This window comes from Taudactylus pleione, unplaced genomic scaffold (genome assembly GCF_031769625.1).
Source record: "Taudactylus pleione unplaced genomic scaffold, aTauple2 ptg000021l, whole genome shotgun sequence".
Classification (NCBI taxonomy): Eukaryota; Metazoa; Chordata; class Amphibia; order Anura; family Myobatrachidae; genus Taudactylus; species Taudactylus pleione.
Genome location: NW_028284423.1, coordinates 3,424,355 through 3,440,534, shown reverse-complemented (window position 1 = coordinate 3,440,534; position 16,180 = coordinate 3,424,355). Strand labels below are relative to the sequence as shown.

Sequence of the window (16,180 nt, the reverse complement as noted above, 5' to 3'; positions counted from 1 at the left end):
CATCTGCACTTCCACAATCAGGCCATGTGCATTCACCACACAGAACTTGCAGCTCTTCTCCACTACTACTGGATTTTTCCAAGCCTATTTGGAAGCTTATGGAGGCAATCTTGCAGGAGACGGATCTTCGGAAACCTCTCCTGCAGCTTCTGGACAACTCCCGAATCTGACATTGTGCACATGCGCAGTGTCTGATCCCTCAGAGGAGTCTTTTACAATTACTCCTCCAATATGCTGGGAATGCAACGCGCAGGCACAGTGGTTATTGCTACCGCTGTACCTGCGAGTTAACTGTAGTGCAAAGCGGGGATATTTCCATTCAATAAACTGTTAATAATTGTGGCAGTGCCACAATTATTAATACATAGGCCCCTAAGAGCGAAGTGATATCGGAATTAAAAAAGTTGATAGGAATGTTTTGAAAGCATCACATCCAAGTACATGAATTGGGAATAAAACTATAGTGTGCACAATGAAATTCCATGCAGATCTGAAGTATTATTAAAGTTAGACAGTTGCCCAAAGTATGGAACTCCACCACCATATTGGGGAGGGAGACCACTGGATTAGCAACTGTAGCTAAGAGATCTTCAAACTATTTTGTAGTGACTCCACCCCAACCAGCTAAAGAAACATTTAGTTTAGCACAAATTACACTTAGCTTAGAATTTGAAGCATAGAACGAAGGTCAAAAGACATAAGAGGCACCTCTCTGATGTATACCATTTTTTATACTAGCTGAGATATTCTTGTATAGAGAGAGAATCCTATTAAGGCTAGTAAGAACCAATACCAAATGAACCAAAAGGTGAAAAAGAAAGTGCCAATTAAAGGCATTCTCAGCGTCAGTTAACTAGAACGGTGCCTAGATATTAAAGTTTTTTTATATGATGGATGAAATCAATGATTTTGGTAATACCTTAAAAGCAGAAAGGTGTGCTGACAATTGCTAGCAATATTCCTGGCCTCCCACCAGGTCCTAATCCCAATTGGTCATATAGATTAGAAGGATCTTAAGCCAAATTCGCTATCAGTTTGGCAAACCGCTTGATATCTATGTCGAGGAGGGAGATTGGTCTGTAACTGGAGTACTGTAATTTTGTAACAGTTTTCTTGCAATTGTTTTGCAAAAACAATTGTCTAGTAGCAATATCTAAGGATTGAAGAAGAATGGACCCCAATGGAAACTTCGATAAAAAACATTTTACAGCAGGCAATTATAACTTCATTACAACCATTAGGGCCGGACTTTTGTCTGTTGATGAACAGCGGTGAAGCTGATCAGCCTGGCTACGAGAGTGTAACCTAAGCATTAACATTAGCTTACAAATATCTAAAATTAGTGTGGAAGCTATAGTACATAGTTGCAAATAGCTCACACATCAAGTGTGTGATTATGGTATAAGAGGTATGGTGTTCAAAACCTTTCCATTATTTATTTTAACACTGGTTGATTAAATCACCACATGTTATTAACAAAGGTGCAAGCATGTTATACATTACTACAGATACTTCATGTGTTATGTTTCTCACGATGATAAATGCAGTATCACAGTTCTTAAATCTCCAAAAAGGTGAACTGTGAATTTTGCAGACCCTTAACTAAGGGCTGTGAAGTGGGTATTTTAATACAGGGGGGGGGGGGTGATGCACACAGGTGTATTTTGTTATCATTTTAATTGTATTTGTATTGTAACACTATAGCGGCATACACACGTAAAGATTTTCTGTCCAACCATCCAACTAGTTGATTGGTTGGAATGAAAATCTGGTAACGTATGGGAGTAACTGATGATCAGCAATTTGTTCCTAAATGCCAGAAAACAGATGAAAATGGTCATTTAGACAAGTTTGTTAAATGTTTGATCTAAACAATTTGTTCAAACAACAGTTTTTGTCCTTTTTCCAGCATTTTGGAGAAAATTGCTGATTGTCATTTGCTTTCATACCTTACCAGATTTTCATTCCAACCAATCAACTAGTTGGATGGTTAGGCAGAAAATCTTTACGTGTGTATGCACCTTTAGAACTAGAAAGTGGGAGGAATTAGAACTATAGAGGGGCAGAGTCCAGATTAATCGCTAAACCAGCCCCCTAAAGGAAAACATTAGATCTTCTCCTATTGAGGAAGAACAGACAGCTGTAATTTCCCCTAGGTCGTCTGTAAACCAGGCGAAAGTTACAAATTTCAAGAAAGAGGATATCCTTTATAATCTACAATGGTATACATTTTAATGATGCTATATAGCTTAGTATAATAAGCATGTAAATCAATGACTATTCCCTGAAAAATGTTTCCTCCTTTCCCGTCTGGGGATCCTTGAAAATGTGCCTTAGCACAAAACACTTTGGCCTTTTGGATGTAGTGCCCTTTGACACTACGCTGCTGCAAAATCGATGTATGATGTCACTTCCGCTGATGAACGCCGCTACATGTAACAGAGGAAACAGACGGACAAATCCCAACAACCACAGTGGAGATAGAAGAGAAACTAAAAGGTCAGTACAGTGTAAGAACTGGCTTTCTAACATGCTACTTGTTCTACAATATCCTGGACCACAAAATCTTTGTGGTTTGATGTTCCTGTACCAACACCAAAATAGCAATAACATTATTGATTATTCTCTTTGTGTTTACGTTCATTTTATATTTTGGTTTGTTGGGATTGTAGCTTCCAATACACTGCACACCGAAGTTCACCTTCAACACTACTTGCATGTATTTGCGCTTGTTCTTTTCTATACAGGCATGCATGAACTGAGCTGCATATTGCCTATACCAGTGCAGTTTTTTTGGTTTTTTAAGTTCCCCCCCAAGTCTTCTGGTTACCACGGGCCATATCCAATTAGCCGTGGTAAATTACTGCAGCTAATTAGCTCGCCCGGGCTATCCAATTAGCCCCGTAGTCGGCATGGCGGCACTTATCGGGGGGGGGGGGGATTATTCGGGACCTGATGTGTCCCGAAAAATAATCCACAATAAGTGCTGTTTTTTCGCGGCTCCCATGTGTTAACGGGCGAACTATCCTATTAATTCGCCTTAAGTACTAGGATAGGGATCCAAAAAAATATCAGCGAAAATCGGGGATTATCGGCAAAAAATCCCTATTTTTCGCTGATCGCGGGGAACAATTAGCGCCCGAACAGTGTTCGGAGCTAATTGGATATGGCCCTAAGTGCCTTAGCCATGTGGTCAGAATAATCAAACCAGATGAAAAATTAATTGCAGCACCTATAAAGGGCTAACTTAATCTGGTCATTAAGAGCTTTATGTAAGTGACCCCTTGTATCAAACTACATAAGATACTTCGATAAGGAGGTCTTATGGCTAGTCTCAAATCTTTCAAGTTTCCTAAGCAAAGACTAAAGCTTTTTTTTTTTTTTTTTAGGATGGAACCTAACAAGCATTTTCACTATGATGCCTTTATTTATCCACTATCATCTTCAAAAGGTAAGAAGAATCATTCAAATTAATGTGGTCATTAATGGAACAAATTTTTTTGCACATTGGAAGTATTTCAAATTCATTTTAGTCCAGTGTCAGCTTCTAAGGGCCGTACTTAATTAGAAGCGAAAAGTCCGTTGCCGGTCTTTTCGCCTTCATCACTGGTTTTGGGTGCGAAAAAGTATCGCGCTCGTCTCCGCTTATCCCCGTATTCAATTCCAAATTGGCGACAACGGGACCCGGCGTAACTGAAATCAGCGAAAAGTTCTGTCAGTTTTGGGGAAATCAGCCTGACACCTCCCAAAAGATGCACTGACATGGGGGATCACTATGGGTACCCCCGAATAGCCCTGGTAAAGGTATTTGGGGTTTTTAAATGGTCTCAATAGGCGCTATTTAGCGTCTTTCAGCAAATGGTGATGAATAGCATTTTGCAACTTTTTTGGGGGAAAATAAGTATTCCCATCAAAATTTGGGGTACATGAAGATGGATGCAAGCATATTTTATAGTTGCTAAAGTCAAGCATTAAAAACGCACCTTCAGCAAACATCTGCAATCCTAAAAAACACATTCCCCCATACTTGCAGACCCCCCGAAAACGGCTTTTCGCTTCTAATTGAATATGGCTTTAAGTATCCAAAAAGGTGCTTTCATTCCCCTGGCACAGCTGGAGGATAAGCATGCAGAGCATTCTCGCATTGCTTCATAAATTCACAAGTCAAGGGGAGGGGTATGCGTATTCTATACTAGCATTTTGTTTGTTTCCCAGCTTATCAATCAGCAACAAACTCATTCTCACTAAAAGACAAATGTTACAGAATTACTAAGTGGAGAGAGACTAATTCATTTTGAGAATCCCAGACTATCATAATTTTGGTATTTTAGGGGAGTCCGGGATTACACCATATTTTTATGTGGGTACGTGTCTTCTTTGAAGATAAAACAGATGCAGTAATTAATGACACTGCACCACAGTAAATTACACTCTAGTGCCTTTCGCACATGCAATCCTGTGCTCTTATCACTATGACAGATGAAGTTGCTGCACTTCTCCTTTTCTCCCACCTCTACTACCTGTTCTTTTGACCCTGTTCTCTCAGAGCCCTTTGCAATCCATCTCCTACATTAATCAAAGTCCTAACCTACTTATTCAAACTCTTCCTTACTGCTGGTACATTTCTGTTGTCTCTAAAATATGTGGTTATCACACAAATACTAAAGAAAATTTCTATTGTTCCTGTCTCTCTTCCTAACCTATGACCCATATCTATTTACCCTCATCTATGAGTTTATTGAGCAGCTTGTCTACACCCTCACTACCCATGGCCTCTCAGATAATAACTTGCTTGATATTTTAGAAGCAGACCTCCAACCACTCCACTGAGACTACACTCACAAAAGTGGCAAATTACTCATTGCCATGACCTGTGGGCTCTTTTCTACAAGAACTTTTGGACCCAAGAGCCATTAACCACCAACTTCTCAAAACACCACATTAATTTTATTATCACTATAACATTGTCCTATCGCGATGCTCCTCAAAACATTTCTACTCATTTGGTTAACGGTTATCTTGTTATTGGCTTTAATTGTATGTGTAACCAAATATATTCTTAATTTCACCCGCTAACATGTGCATTATTGCCATAATTATGTGTCTGCATTCGACTCCTGACCATATTGGTAGCAATGACCCATATACTTGCTCCAGTAATCATGAGAATTTGTAGCACACATCTTTTGGATGCAGCTTACTCGATCTATGTATGTTTGCTGCCCATGGATGCAATTAGATCAATGTAGTGCCCACAAGTGATTTTTTAACTAGTGTCACAGTCCAGTTTGCCGTAACATTTTCATATTGATACAGACCCAGCCCTGATTGTAGTCTCCTTTCAAATGCTCATGATATTCACAACATCTCTAATGCTAAGTTTTACAACTCCACCATCTAATGTAACTACATTTTCTACATGCTTAAACCACTTTGAGGCGCATGTTAAATTAATGGACAAATGCTGTCTCACCCCCAATAGACTGCCAAAAAATTTGTTCAAAGTACTAAAAATTAGGTTGACAATACCATTGGAACCAGATTGGCAATAGTACGCATATGTTCTGGAATTGCCCATTTCTGCTACTTCTGTGGCCAAAAGGGTTTGGCTTGACAAGATCTGAGTATCACTAAACTATGTGTACCCAGTACAATGTCGTCCACAGCGGGTCCCGGCATCGACAAGTGCATACACACTTGCCAATGCCGGCAGCGACAAAGCAACAGAGGGGGCCATGCTGCTACCGCCCGTTGGACCTGCATGCAGGTCAGACGGGCGATGTCACTGACGACGCACAGGAGTGTAAATTACATAGCTGGTACACACTGGCCGATGTGGACGATACATGTCGATCCGGTGTGTACCCGGCTTAAGACTTCCACTGAGGTAGGCCTTGCTACACTTTTAACCCCACCTCTAGATCACTAAACTTTCAAAGTACCTTCCCCTATAATATAGCCAAATTGACATGGCGTCTATGGGAGTACCATATTCTGCCCCTGTCATTAAGTAGTTTACATGGCGTAACTGTCTCAGATGGTGGGGGCTTGTCCATTACTCTAGTCTTCTGACTTTCACCATAATGTTCAACCACAACTCAAACAGTTCGTAAGTAAATCCTTATCATTGGCTTTTGCAGAACGTATCCATTAATATGTTTCCAAGTGTGCATTTATTCCATGTTGGATTTTCCCCTATCCCTCTTTGTTTCTGTAACCTTATTGTCTTAGACTGTTCAATAAAAATTATTTATAAAAAAAGGCAGATCTAGCCAGAGACTTCCCTTGTTAGACATAGATTATCTAAAAATATACACTTCAAATAACTTCTTTCTCTGTATTTAGGCCCTATTACATCTCAGCCAACTATTGTTTCATTTAAGCTGGGTACACACGTAAAGATTTTCTGTCCAACCATCCAACTAGTTGATTGGTTGGAATGAAAATCTGGTAACGTATGGGAGTAAATGATGATCAGCAATTTGCTCCTAAATGCCAGAAAACAGATGAAAATGGTCATCAGACAAGTTTGTTAAATGTCTGATCTAAACAATTTATTCAAACAACAGTTTTTGTCAATTTTCCGGCATTTAGGAGCAAATTGCTGATTGTCATTTGCTTTCATACCTTACCAGATTTTCATACCAACCAATCAACTAGTTGGATGGTTGGATAGAAAATCTTTACGTGTGTATGCACCTTAAGACTTAATATCTGTCGCAATGAAACCTCCACAACTTCTCAGACTTCCATATATTATCTTAAACCAGATGTGTAGCTAGTCCAGATTCATGGCCCAACTCCTATCAAATATTTCCTCCACAAAATAAAGCCTGCATCAGGCCGTTTCTGCGATTCTATTTTTCTATGGGGTCAATTCTACTCTGTGCTAAGGGTGCGATGTGCCGTTGTAACGGCGTTAAAATGCCGGCAACGGACCGGCACATCGCACCCATCGCAGCCCGACTCGACCCTGAATTCGCCAAATTATGCTCGCAGCTCTATGGGGCTAATGAGCAAAACTGGGCAAATCCGAGCTGCCGTAAAGTGCAGCCACTGCTGCCAGGGCCGTAACTAGGGTAGTGCGACCAGTGCCATGGCACAGGGCACCGCAGGGCAGGGGGCGCTGTTTTGGCCTGTCAATTTTCCTCATGATCATTCTCACTTGTAGCTTCCTCTTTTTTTATCCCCAGTATCTCCTGATTTCCCCTCTCTCTTCCCTGGCCCTTTTCCATGAGGCCATGGCCCTTTTTCTCTTTCTCTTATGTCCCTATTTAAAAAATAGGGGGGCGCCAATGCTCTCTCTGGCACAGGGCACCAAAAAGACTAGTTATGGCTCCGACTGCCGCAATGAATCTCACTGGCGAGATCATCACACGGAATAGGATTGTCCCCTATTGTCTGTAATGTGTAAGCACACGCAAACTAATCCATCACTATGAAAAATTATTATTAACTTATTTGTAAAGCACCACAAAATGTCCGCAGTGCTGTACGGGGTAACAAAAACTTTTCACAATAAGAGTATCAGAGCATAATCAGAGCATAAGAAGTACAATACACAAATGCTGAACATATCATTACAACATCACTACAGACAAGGGAAACAGTAGGGCAACTTGCAGAAGCATGCGGACTCTGGTGCGGGAGGGAATTGATACAGTACTTAATGACCCTGTAAGCCAACATATGGGCGAGCAAACAGAGTCGGGGTTACTGAAGGGGAAAAGACGTTACGTGGATAATGCAGGGGAAGAACAGGAGGGAGGAAGGCCTTGCATAAATAAAATAATACCATTAGTTAAAATAACATTAATAGTTGAGGCAGCTGCTACAGTAATCTGTTAATACAAAATAAGAAGCACTAGAATGGGAGAAAGACTAATATTTTTTGCAATTGTAAGCTCTGTACCAGAGTATATTTAAAAACTATAAAGACGGGATGTATTTATAACAAAAAAATAAGCTGTAAGTGGGAATCGTAGAATAATCTGGTTGCAAATGGAGAAAATTTTATTGGGATACAACAAAATAAAGTTATTAGACTTACCTCAAACTCAGAGTGTCTGTGTATTTCTTCTGCACGCTGCCTGCTCAGTATAAATTCTGCTTCGTTTGCAACTCTTACCAGGTGATCTTTCATGGTCTGGCTTAGCAATCTACAATACACCACAGGGGGAAAAATCAGCGCTTTAGAATACTGAATACGTACTCTACATGCAGGATAACAAAAATGTACCAACTAGTCTAACATACTAAACCTCTGCATTTAATCCAAAAAGCCATGTAAGATTCAGTAATAAAAAGAATACCTGGATCACATGAAATGTTCCTACTAACAGCTTTGTCTGACATACGTTTCAACAGTCTCAATATTTATGGGATAGTCCTTCGCTTCAAAGACCACAAGGGAATATGTAAAACGTGATTTGATCAGATCAGGGCTGTGGCCTTGCATGGAATATGTAGAACACTATTTGATCAGATCTGTGGACTTGCACGGAATATGTAGAATATGACTTGGTCAGATCAGGCTGTGGCCTTGCAAGGAATACATAGACCAACATTTGATCAGATCAGGGCTGTGGCCTTGCATTGAATATGTAAAACATGATTTGATCAGATCTGTGGACTTGCATGGAATATGTAGAACATGATTTGATCAGATCTGTGGACTTGCACGGAATATGTAGAATATGATTTGATCAGATCAGGGCTGTGGCCTCACGTGGAAAATGTAGAAAATGATTGAGTCAGATCAGGGCTGTGGCCTGCTTTTTTTTTTTACCCTTTTACAATCAGTAACTCCATGCAGGCTCTGACATGTTATGCGGTACTTCGCCATTTTTCCTTCTCTTATAACACCTCTTGCCTGGTGACTGAAAAGCAGTGCAAAATACAATAAAGAAGTAGAGAAATCTCTACAGTGGGAAGTTAGACTAAGACACAGTGCACTTACCATCATTGCTTCAAATAATAAAAAAAAATTCTACTACTTCTCCCTTTTTCATATGAATTTTCTCTGCATTAACCAGAATGAGTAGACCCTAAAACTTTTTTTTTGGCACTACAATTAATTACTGCCTTTCCCTGTTTTCCACATGAAAGCACCTCCAATGGCCTGGAACTTAGCTAATAGAAATAAAAAATGTCAAACATGTAACAACATCCACTATGAGCATACACCACGACACGCAGCTTTATCCAAGGATATTATTTGCAGACTAACCCTGCTGTGTGATCCCATGACCTAATAGGACCAGTCATTTTTTAAATTTTAAGTTTTTTTTTACTTCTATTGCCAGGAATGATGGGATATTCGTTTCTCATTTTCCTGTCACTAGCATTTCTAGTCACTAAAGTACAACTGTCAGAAGGGTGTCAAACTCATATTTAAGCACTGCTTTTATCTGATAGGATGACCTTAAGATTTATATACACTGGGAGCAATTAAATTAGGGGAAAAGTAGTGCACATATCAGCCAAACTAACGTGTATATTTTAATACGCATCCTTAAGAGGCAGCGAACTAAAGTGTGCGATTTAGAAACAAATTCTGACACATTTAAGGAGCCAGCAATTCACCCCTAATTGAATTAACCTCACTGATTGGTCTCATAAGTCACAGAAAAACATGTTTGGATTAGAGAACAGCAACATTGCATCAAAATATTCCAGAGATAGAAGTATGGGTTCCACCTTTCCTTTACCATAAAAATAAAATACCTTTTATAAGCTGAGTAAGTTTACCTCCAACCTGAAATCCTCAATCAACTCCAGCGCTAAACAGGCTTCCACTGTGACAGGAAGACCTTAAGCGCGAGTTAGTGCTTCTAAGGGGTGGGTGTGATAAAAAAAAAAAAAACTAAAATGTAAATAACATACCTCCCACAACTCCTCGCAGAGGTTAGAAGACTGCATGGAAAAACACTGCATGACCCACTTGGCTGTGAGTGTAAAAGGTGATCAGCAAGACTAGGATCTCTGAAGTGACAACTGTGTGTAGTCACAATATAGTTATAGTTCACTGAGGCCCTTTTATCCATTATACAAAAAAACCCAGACAACACCCCTCAGAACAAAATACGTAGGCTGCTAAAAAATTGTCGTTTGTCCTGTTCTAGTGCGAAACGAGAAATCAAACAAACCTGAAAAAACTGTCACTTCTGAAAGGCTAGTTAGTGGTAAAGCAGAGGCTCGGGGCGTCAAAAGTTCGTAGTGTATGATTGGGTCACTTATCAAGGGGATATTTAAATTTTTTATTTTGTTGAATGGCAATTCCAGTCAGGACACTTAAGACCACTAGAAAAACATGAGGTTTTGTAGTCAGATGCCAACATTCCACAGGACATTCTCATACTGCAGTGCCTCCTATAGCATTGCTAACAAAATCTAAATTTAATAATTCCACATATGCCTAGCTGAACAGTAACAATTAAAAGGCATTAAAATCCCATTCCATGTCACTATCTACCCATGTTCCAATATATACTGGATTCTGTGACAGGACAGATAAAAATAGAGAAATAAAATAACAACCAGTATTTCCCCTATAGACCCAATTCTTGAGAGGATTCTGTAACTCCGGGCAGGTGCTGAAGCAAATGTTCACGTTTCAGAATTATTTTTTTTAATTTACCATGTAGCCTAACATTACTAGGAAGCACAGTTTTCATTAATAAAAAAAAAAAAAATTGATTTAAAAAGAAAATAATTTAAAAAATTGCAGTTAAGTGGCAGCCACAGCATGTAACATATGAAAGGAGAAGTGAAGATTAGTCGATATCTTGTGAATGATGTTATCTAGTCAGTAGGTAACATACACGAGTGCTTCTTTGTTTGGCGATACTCCATGTTATCTATAGTAATGAAACATTAATAAAGGAAACAATCTGAAGCAGTTACTCTATCAAAGAAGGTCATGGCAGGCCACCCCTGCATAATAGGAAACAACAACAGAACAGGCCTAGGCAGTGTAACTGAACACTCGTGTTACTGTTCTGTGACCTCTGGGATCAAGGTTGATAGAAAGAGGTCTCCACATTCAGGCTTCTGAAACCAGTATGATGCAAAGATTTACAAAATTTGTTTTACAAGCCAAGAGGTTAAGCTCTATAAGAAGGGAGGAAAGTAAACTAGTTTTGTGCTTCTACTCTCTAAAAGACCAGATCATTTTCTTTTCAATTCTGAAGCAGCAAGTGAATGTTATATTTAGCATACATTTTTGATGTTAGCACAGCATAACTCATGCGTATATAAATGATGCACGTTACTTTGCCTGCTAGTACAGATAGCATTTAAATGGCTGATAAACACAGATTTGTATCCCCGTTTTTGCTCCCTCCTTGTCTTCCACATTGGCAGGTATTATTTGCCACATCTGCTCTATTTCGCCATTAGCATGAGCTCCCATCTAAAGGAGGGACGTGTGCAACATATGTGAACAAAAACAATGCTAACAATTAAAGGGCAAGCTTTAAAGTACCAGATACAGACACTACAAACGCCACGTTCTTTCCTGTACACTCCACAGCCCTGATAAAGAGACCTCACTACTTAGAGACTGAGAGCTAGACAGAGCTGGATTCATATTTGTGGGGCACTGCCAATAAAACTTTATTGCCTGAAATGTTTGCCTGATTTATGTATAAGTAGGGCAGTGTCTAGGTATGGCAATTCATTTAAGGGTCCTTGTTGTTTGCTTCCCCCTCCTCATGAAAGTACACCAACTGTCCCGCCTATAATCCAGCTTTAAAGATAGGTTATATTTATAAAACACACATTGAATTTGGTGGCTCATACACCATTGTATAAACACATAGTATGCTAAGGTGAACGTGGCCCTTTCTACCGTTGGTATCAAGCCAGCACCTCCTCCATCAGCCTCGTATCTAACCTGTTTTGTACCGGGCTTGTATTTTGTATGATTTGTTATGCCGACTGTCTAGTGCTGCAGACTTTTGTAACTGGTTTCCAAAGGCTGATAATGATATGAGCGACTAGAATAATTAAAAGAGCTTTATTGATCATGAAGTTAAGCTGGGGAATTCTAAGTTGATCTTCTTGTGTAAATGCTCTCTATATGATAACATATGTGGTCTACAAAAAGCCAAAGGAGGAAAAACACACTTTGGTAAACATTGGGAGCGCTATTTCTCCTGTTTATATACTGTAAAGATCATATAAAGTTTATTATGATTCACAGGACATTATAGTGGCTACAGGTAAAGGTGCATATCCACGACACGATTAAAATGAACGATAGCGACATCGTTATTGTTCATTAATCATGCAGTACTTATGCCGGCAACGACCAGCGATGCGCACTCCTGCTGGTCGTTGCCGGCATCTGTCATCGCCTGAACATGCAGGCCAACCTGATGAGATAGTCAGGTTGTGCATGTTCAGGGATGAGGGAGGGTGCCCATACTGAACGACATATCGCCCAGCTGCATCTCCCCTCCGGGGCTTTTCCCGGAGAGTAGATTTAAAATGTAAGCAAGTATGCATTAAATGCGAGTATGAAAGTTTCCGGTTGGGTTCTTGGAGCAAACCACTCAGTTACTCCATCTGTGCGACGTTAAGCTGGCCATACATTGCACAGTTTTAGGTGGTGAATGTGGTCAATTCAACTAAATTGAATTTTCAATTTTAGCATACATTTCTAGTTGAATAGGTTCATCTTGACCCAGAGTTCCTGTCTAACAACAATCTAGTTTAGCACACCAGATAGAACAGGACATTTTGGAGAATATAAAGAAGAGTGTTAAGAAATCTACACACCACTGTGAAATGTCCAAGCAGAGTCACATGGGACCTGGCACATTGAAAGGGACTGTTTGGTGTGACTGCAGCAATAGTGTATGAGGACACATATGTATATCTAATACTTTAGGATTAAAAAAATTTAATCACAAAATCACAATGTGTGTGGTATATTTCTCTTGCTGTCAAAACACTTTCGGTACAAATGGACCTGATTCTGAGTTGGTAGTAAAGCAAAAATAAGAGTTATGGTATAACATACCTTTGTTAACTCTTTTTCTTCAAGGTACATAGGACCCACAGGAATTGCCTTGGGGTATGTGATTGGAATGATCCAGACACCAAACAGTTAAAAGCTTTAGCTCCCAGGATGCACTGGGTCCTCCTTCATATATACCACGCCCCGGGCTACAGGCATTTAGTTTGTTACTAAGCCCAAGGCAGGAGAATGACAGACTAGTAGGAAGGACAATTGTACCTCAGAAACACTCTCTCTGAGAAGAGGGAATCAGAGATACAAAAGAAAAAGATTAGCCAATAACACCAGGTGCGTTAGGTTGGGTGTCTTGTGGACCCTATAGACCTCAAAGAAAGAGTTAATAAAGGTATGTTATACCATAACTCTTATTTTCTTCTTCGGGGTCCATAGGGTCCACAGGAATTACCTTTGGGATGTCCCAAAAGCAGTTCCTTTAAGGGTGGGGACGTTCCTATTTAGCAGAAAGGAGAATCCGGCGCCCAAAGAAAACATCCTGAGAGGCAAATGTATCAAATGCATACATTTTGAGAAAAGTGTGGACGGAAGACCACGTGGCTGCCTTTCACAACGGTTCAGCAGAGGCCCCACAGCGGAACGCCCAAGATGGTCCCACAGATCGAGTAGAATGTGCTGTCACTGTGTTTGGAGCAGAGAGATCAGTTTGTGTGTAAGCTTGAGAAACTGTCATACGAAGCCATATGGCCAGAGTCTGTTGTTAGCTGGCCATCCTCACTTATGACAGCCATACAACACAAAAAGAGAATCCGATTTCCTAATGGAGTTGGGGCAATGTACGTAGGATGCGTACAACATCCAGAGAAGCTTCACCTACAGAGAGGTCTGAAGACTGGAAGGCTGGAACTACAAAACGGGATACAACCTTAGGAAGGTAATCCACCCTGGTACGAAGAATAGCTCTATCCTGATAAAAAATAAAAAAGGGAGAGCGACAAGAAAGGCCTGCCAAATCAGAGACCCTGCGGGTAGAGGAGATAGCAAGAAGAAAAACTGTCTTCGTTGTCAACCACTTAAGGTCTACTGATTTCAGGAGTTCGAAAGGGGGAGCCTGTAGAGACCTGAGAACCAAAGACAAATCCCACAGAGCCATCGGAGGGACAAGGGAGGCTGAACCCTCAGAACACCCTGAAAAAATGTCTTAACATCAGGCAGCGGGGCGATCCTTCGCTGAGAACCAAACTGAGAGTGCAGATGCCTGAACTTTCAGGGTTGCCAGGCGGAGACCCCAGTCTAACCCAGCCTGAAGAAAAGCAAGCACTCGGGAGACCCTAAAAACGTCAGGATCATATTTTCTATGCTTACACCATTGAAAATATGAGTGCCAAACTCTAATAAATGCGGGTAGAGGAAGATTTCCATGCCCTAAGCATTGTCTGAATTAAAGAACTGGTAAAACACCTTTGCTCTTAAGATGGAAGAGTCAAGAGCCACGCCGTTAAAGACAGACTATGAAGGTCCGGATGCAGACAGGGACCCTGTGTTAACAGGTCCAGCCTTAGAGGAAGAGGCCATGGAGTGTCTATGGAGAGACTCTGAAGGTCGGTGAACCAATGACGTCTGGGCCAAGCGGCGGCTATCAGTATGACTGTGCCACCCTCCTGCTTGAAATTTTCTGATGACCCTTGGGAGGAGGGAGATCAGAGGAAAGATACGCTAGCTTGTAGACCCACTTCACTGCTAGAGCGTCCACAAACTCTGCTGCAGGATCCCTGGTTCTGGACAGTACCTGGGGACCCTGTGGTTGGGGCCTGAGGCCATGAGGTCTGCCTCTGGTAGTCCCGGTGCTAATAGCCATGCCCCGGCACTTTAGTCAGAGAAAGCCGGATACTGCGCTTTAACACCCAGGTTAAGTTGCGAGAACCAGCATTCTCTGACTTAACCAATTCCCGGCAAGGCAAACAGTGCAGTGTATTGAATAGCTGCGGGAGCTCCCTCCTGCGGCTATTCATCATCGCACTGAATTGAATTCAGCCCATTGTTATTTTATTTTAGTGCATGGGGGTAAATACTGGCTGCTTTTGCATATAGCCCACACATGCTGGACACATTTTTCCACTGCAGTTTAGATATGAGTTAGGACACGCCACTCCCAATTCTAAATCTCTAAAGGCGGGTATCCACTACTAGATATACAAATGAGAGCACGATTACGACATTGCAATCGTGCTCTCGTTTGTATATCTAGTGAGATGCCTAGACTGAACGTTCACTCATTCAGTCCAGGCACATCTATCATCCCCGCATATGCTGAACCTGACGGGATCGTCAGGTTGACCAGCATGTACGGGCGATGAGAGATGTCGGAAGCGACCAGCGTGCACGTGCATCGCTAGTTGCTTCCAACCAAAACATGCCCGATGCATGCGCGATTTGCAAGTGATTGCACGATAACGAAATCGCCTAGTGGATACCCCCCTTTAGGGTGGGTACACACCTGTCAGATATATCTGCAGATGGTCGTTCACACACACTGAATGGACATCATCTGCTTGTGCCCTCGGGTCCCGGCGGCGTGTCCCGACCCCCTCCTCACGGCTGTGTGTGTACGGGCGGTCTGCAGACCGCACGTACACACTTGCCAATGGACAGATATGTCTGCAGACATATCTGTCCATCGGTTGTGTAGCACAGCCAATGCGATATGTCGGTGAACGGCGAAGTTCACCGACATATCGCGGGTACACACTGGCCACCGGGCAGCAGATACATTGGCCGATCAATTGATCGGCCAATGTATCTGTCAGTGTGTACCCAGCATAAAGCACATTTTACACCTGCCCCACCTGCAGTGCAGCATGGTTTTACCAAGGTGCACAGTTACTTGCTCTTTTATGCTTTACTCCCAACTCAGAATTAGGCCCAACATATTGGTTTGAAAATGTTACTACCAAACTACATATTTATTAGTAAAATGAGTGATGCTACAAGCAGCAAAAAGGGACATGCTACACTTTGTAATTTGAAATTCATCAGCATTTATAATATTTGGGGGTTATGGCGTTACCCATTTCTCTGATGGAGCATTAAGTGATACTATATAACTTTTTATTATTATTTACGTTGCAGTGAAATTCAAGGTACGACAGGACAGTATTTTACCATCATGCCACGTGAGTATAATGAAAAAAAATAAATAAA

At 41.1% G+C, this 16,180-nt stretch overlaps 1 protein-coding gene across 2 annotated transcripts in view; it reads right to left on the bottom strand.

The window, feature by feature from the left end:
- LRBA (LPS responsive beige-like anchor protein) overlaps nt 1-16,180 on the bottom strand; it is a 626,758-nt gene that overhangs the window by 392,556 nt on the left and 218,022 nt on the right. For both annotated transcript variants that reach the window (XM_088448343.1, XM_088448354.1), the window contains exon 35: nt 8,051-8,159. In XM_088448343.1, the coding sequence (XP_088304469.1) occupies nt 8,051-8,159 (109 nt within the window). The remainder of the gene's footprint in view (nt 1-8,050; nt 8,160-16,180) is intronic.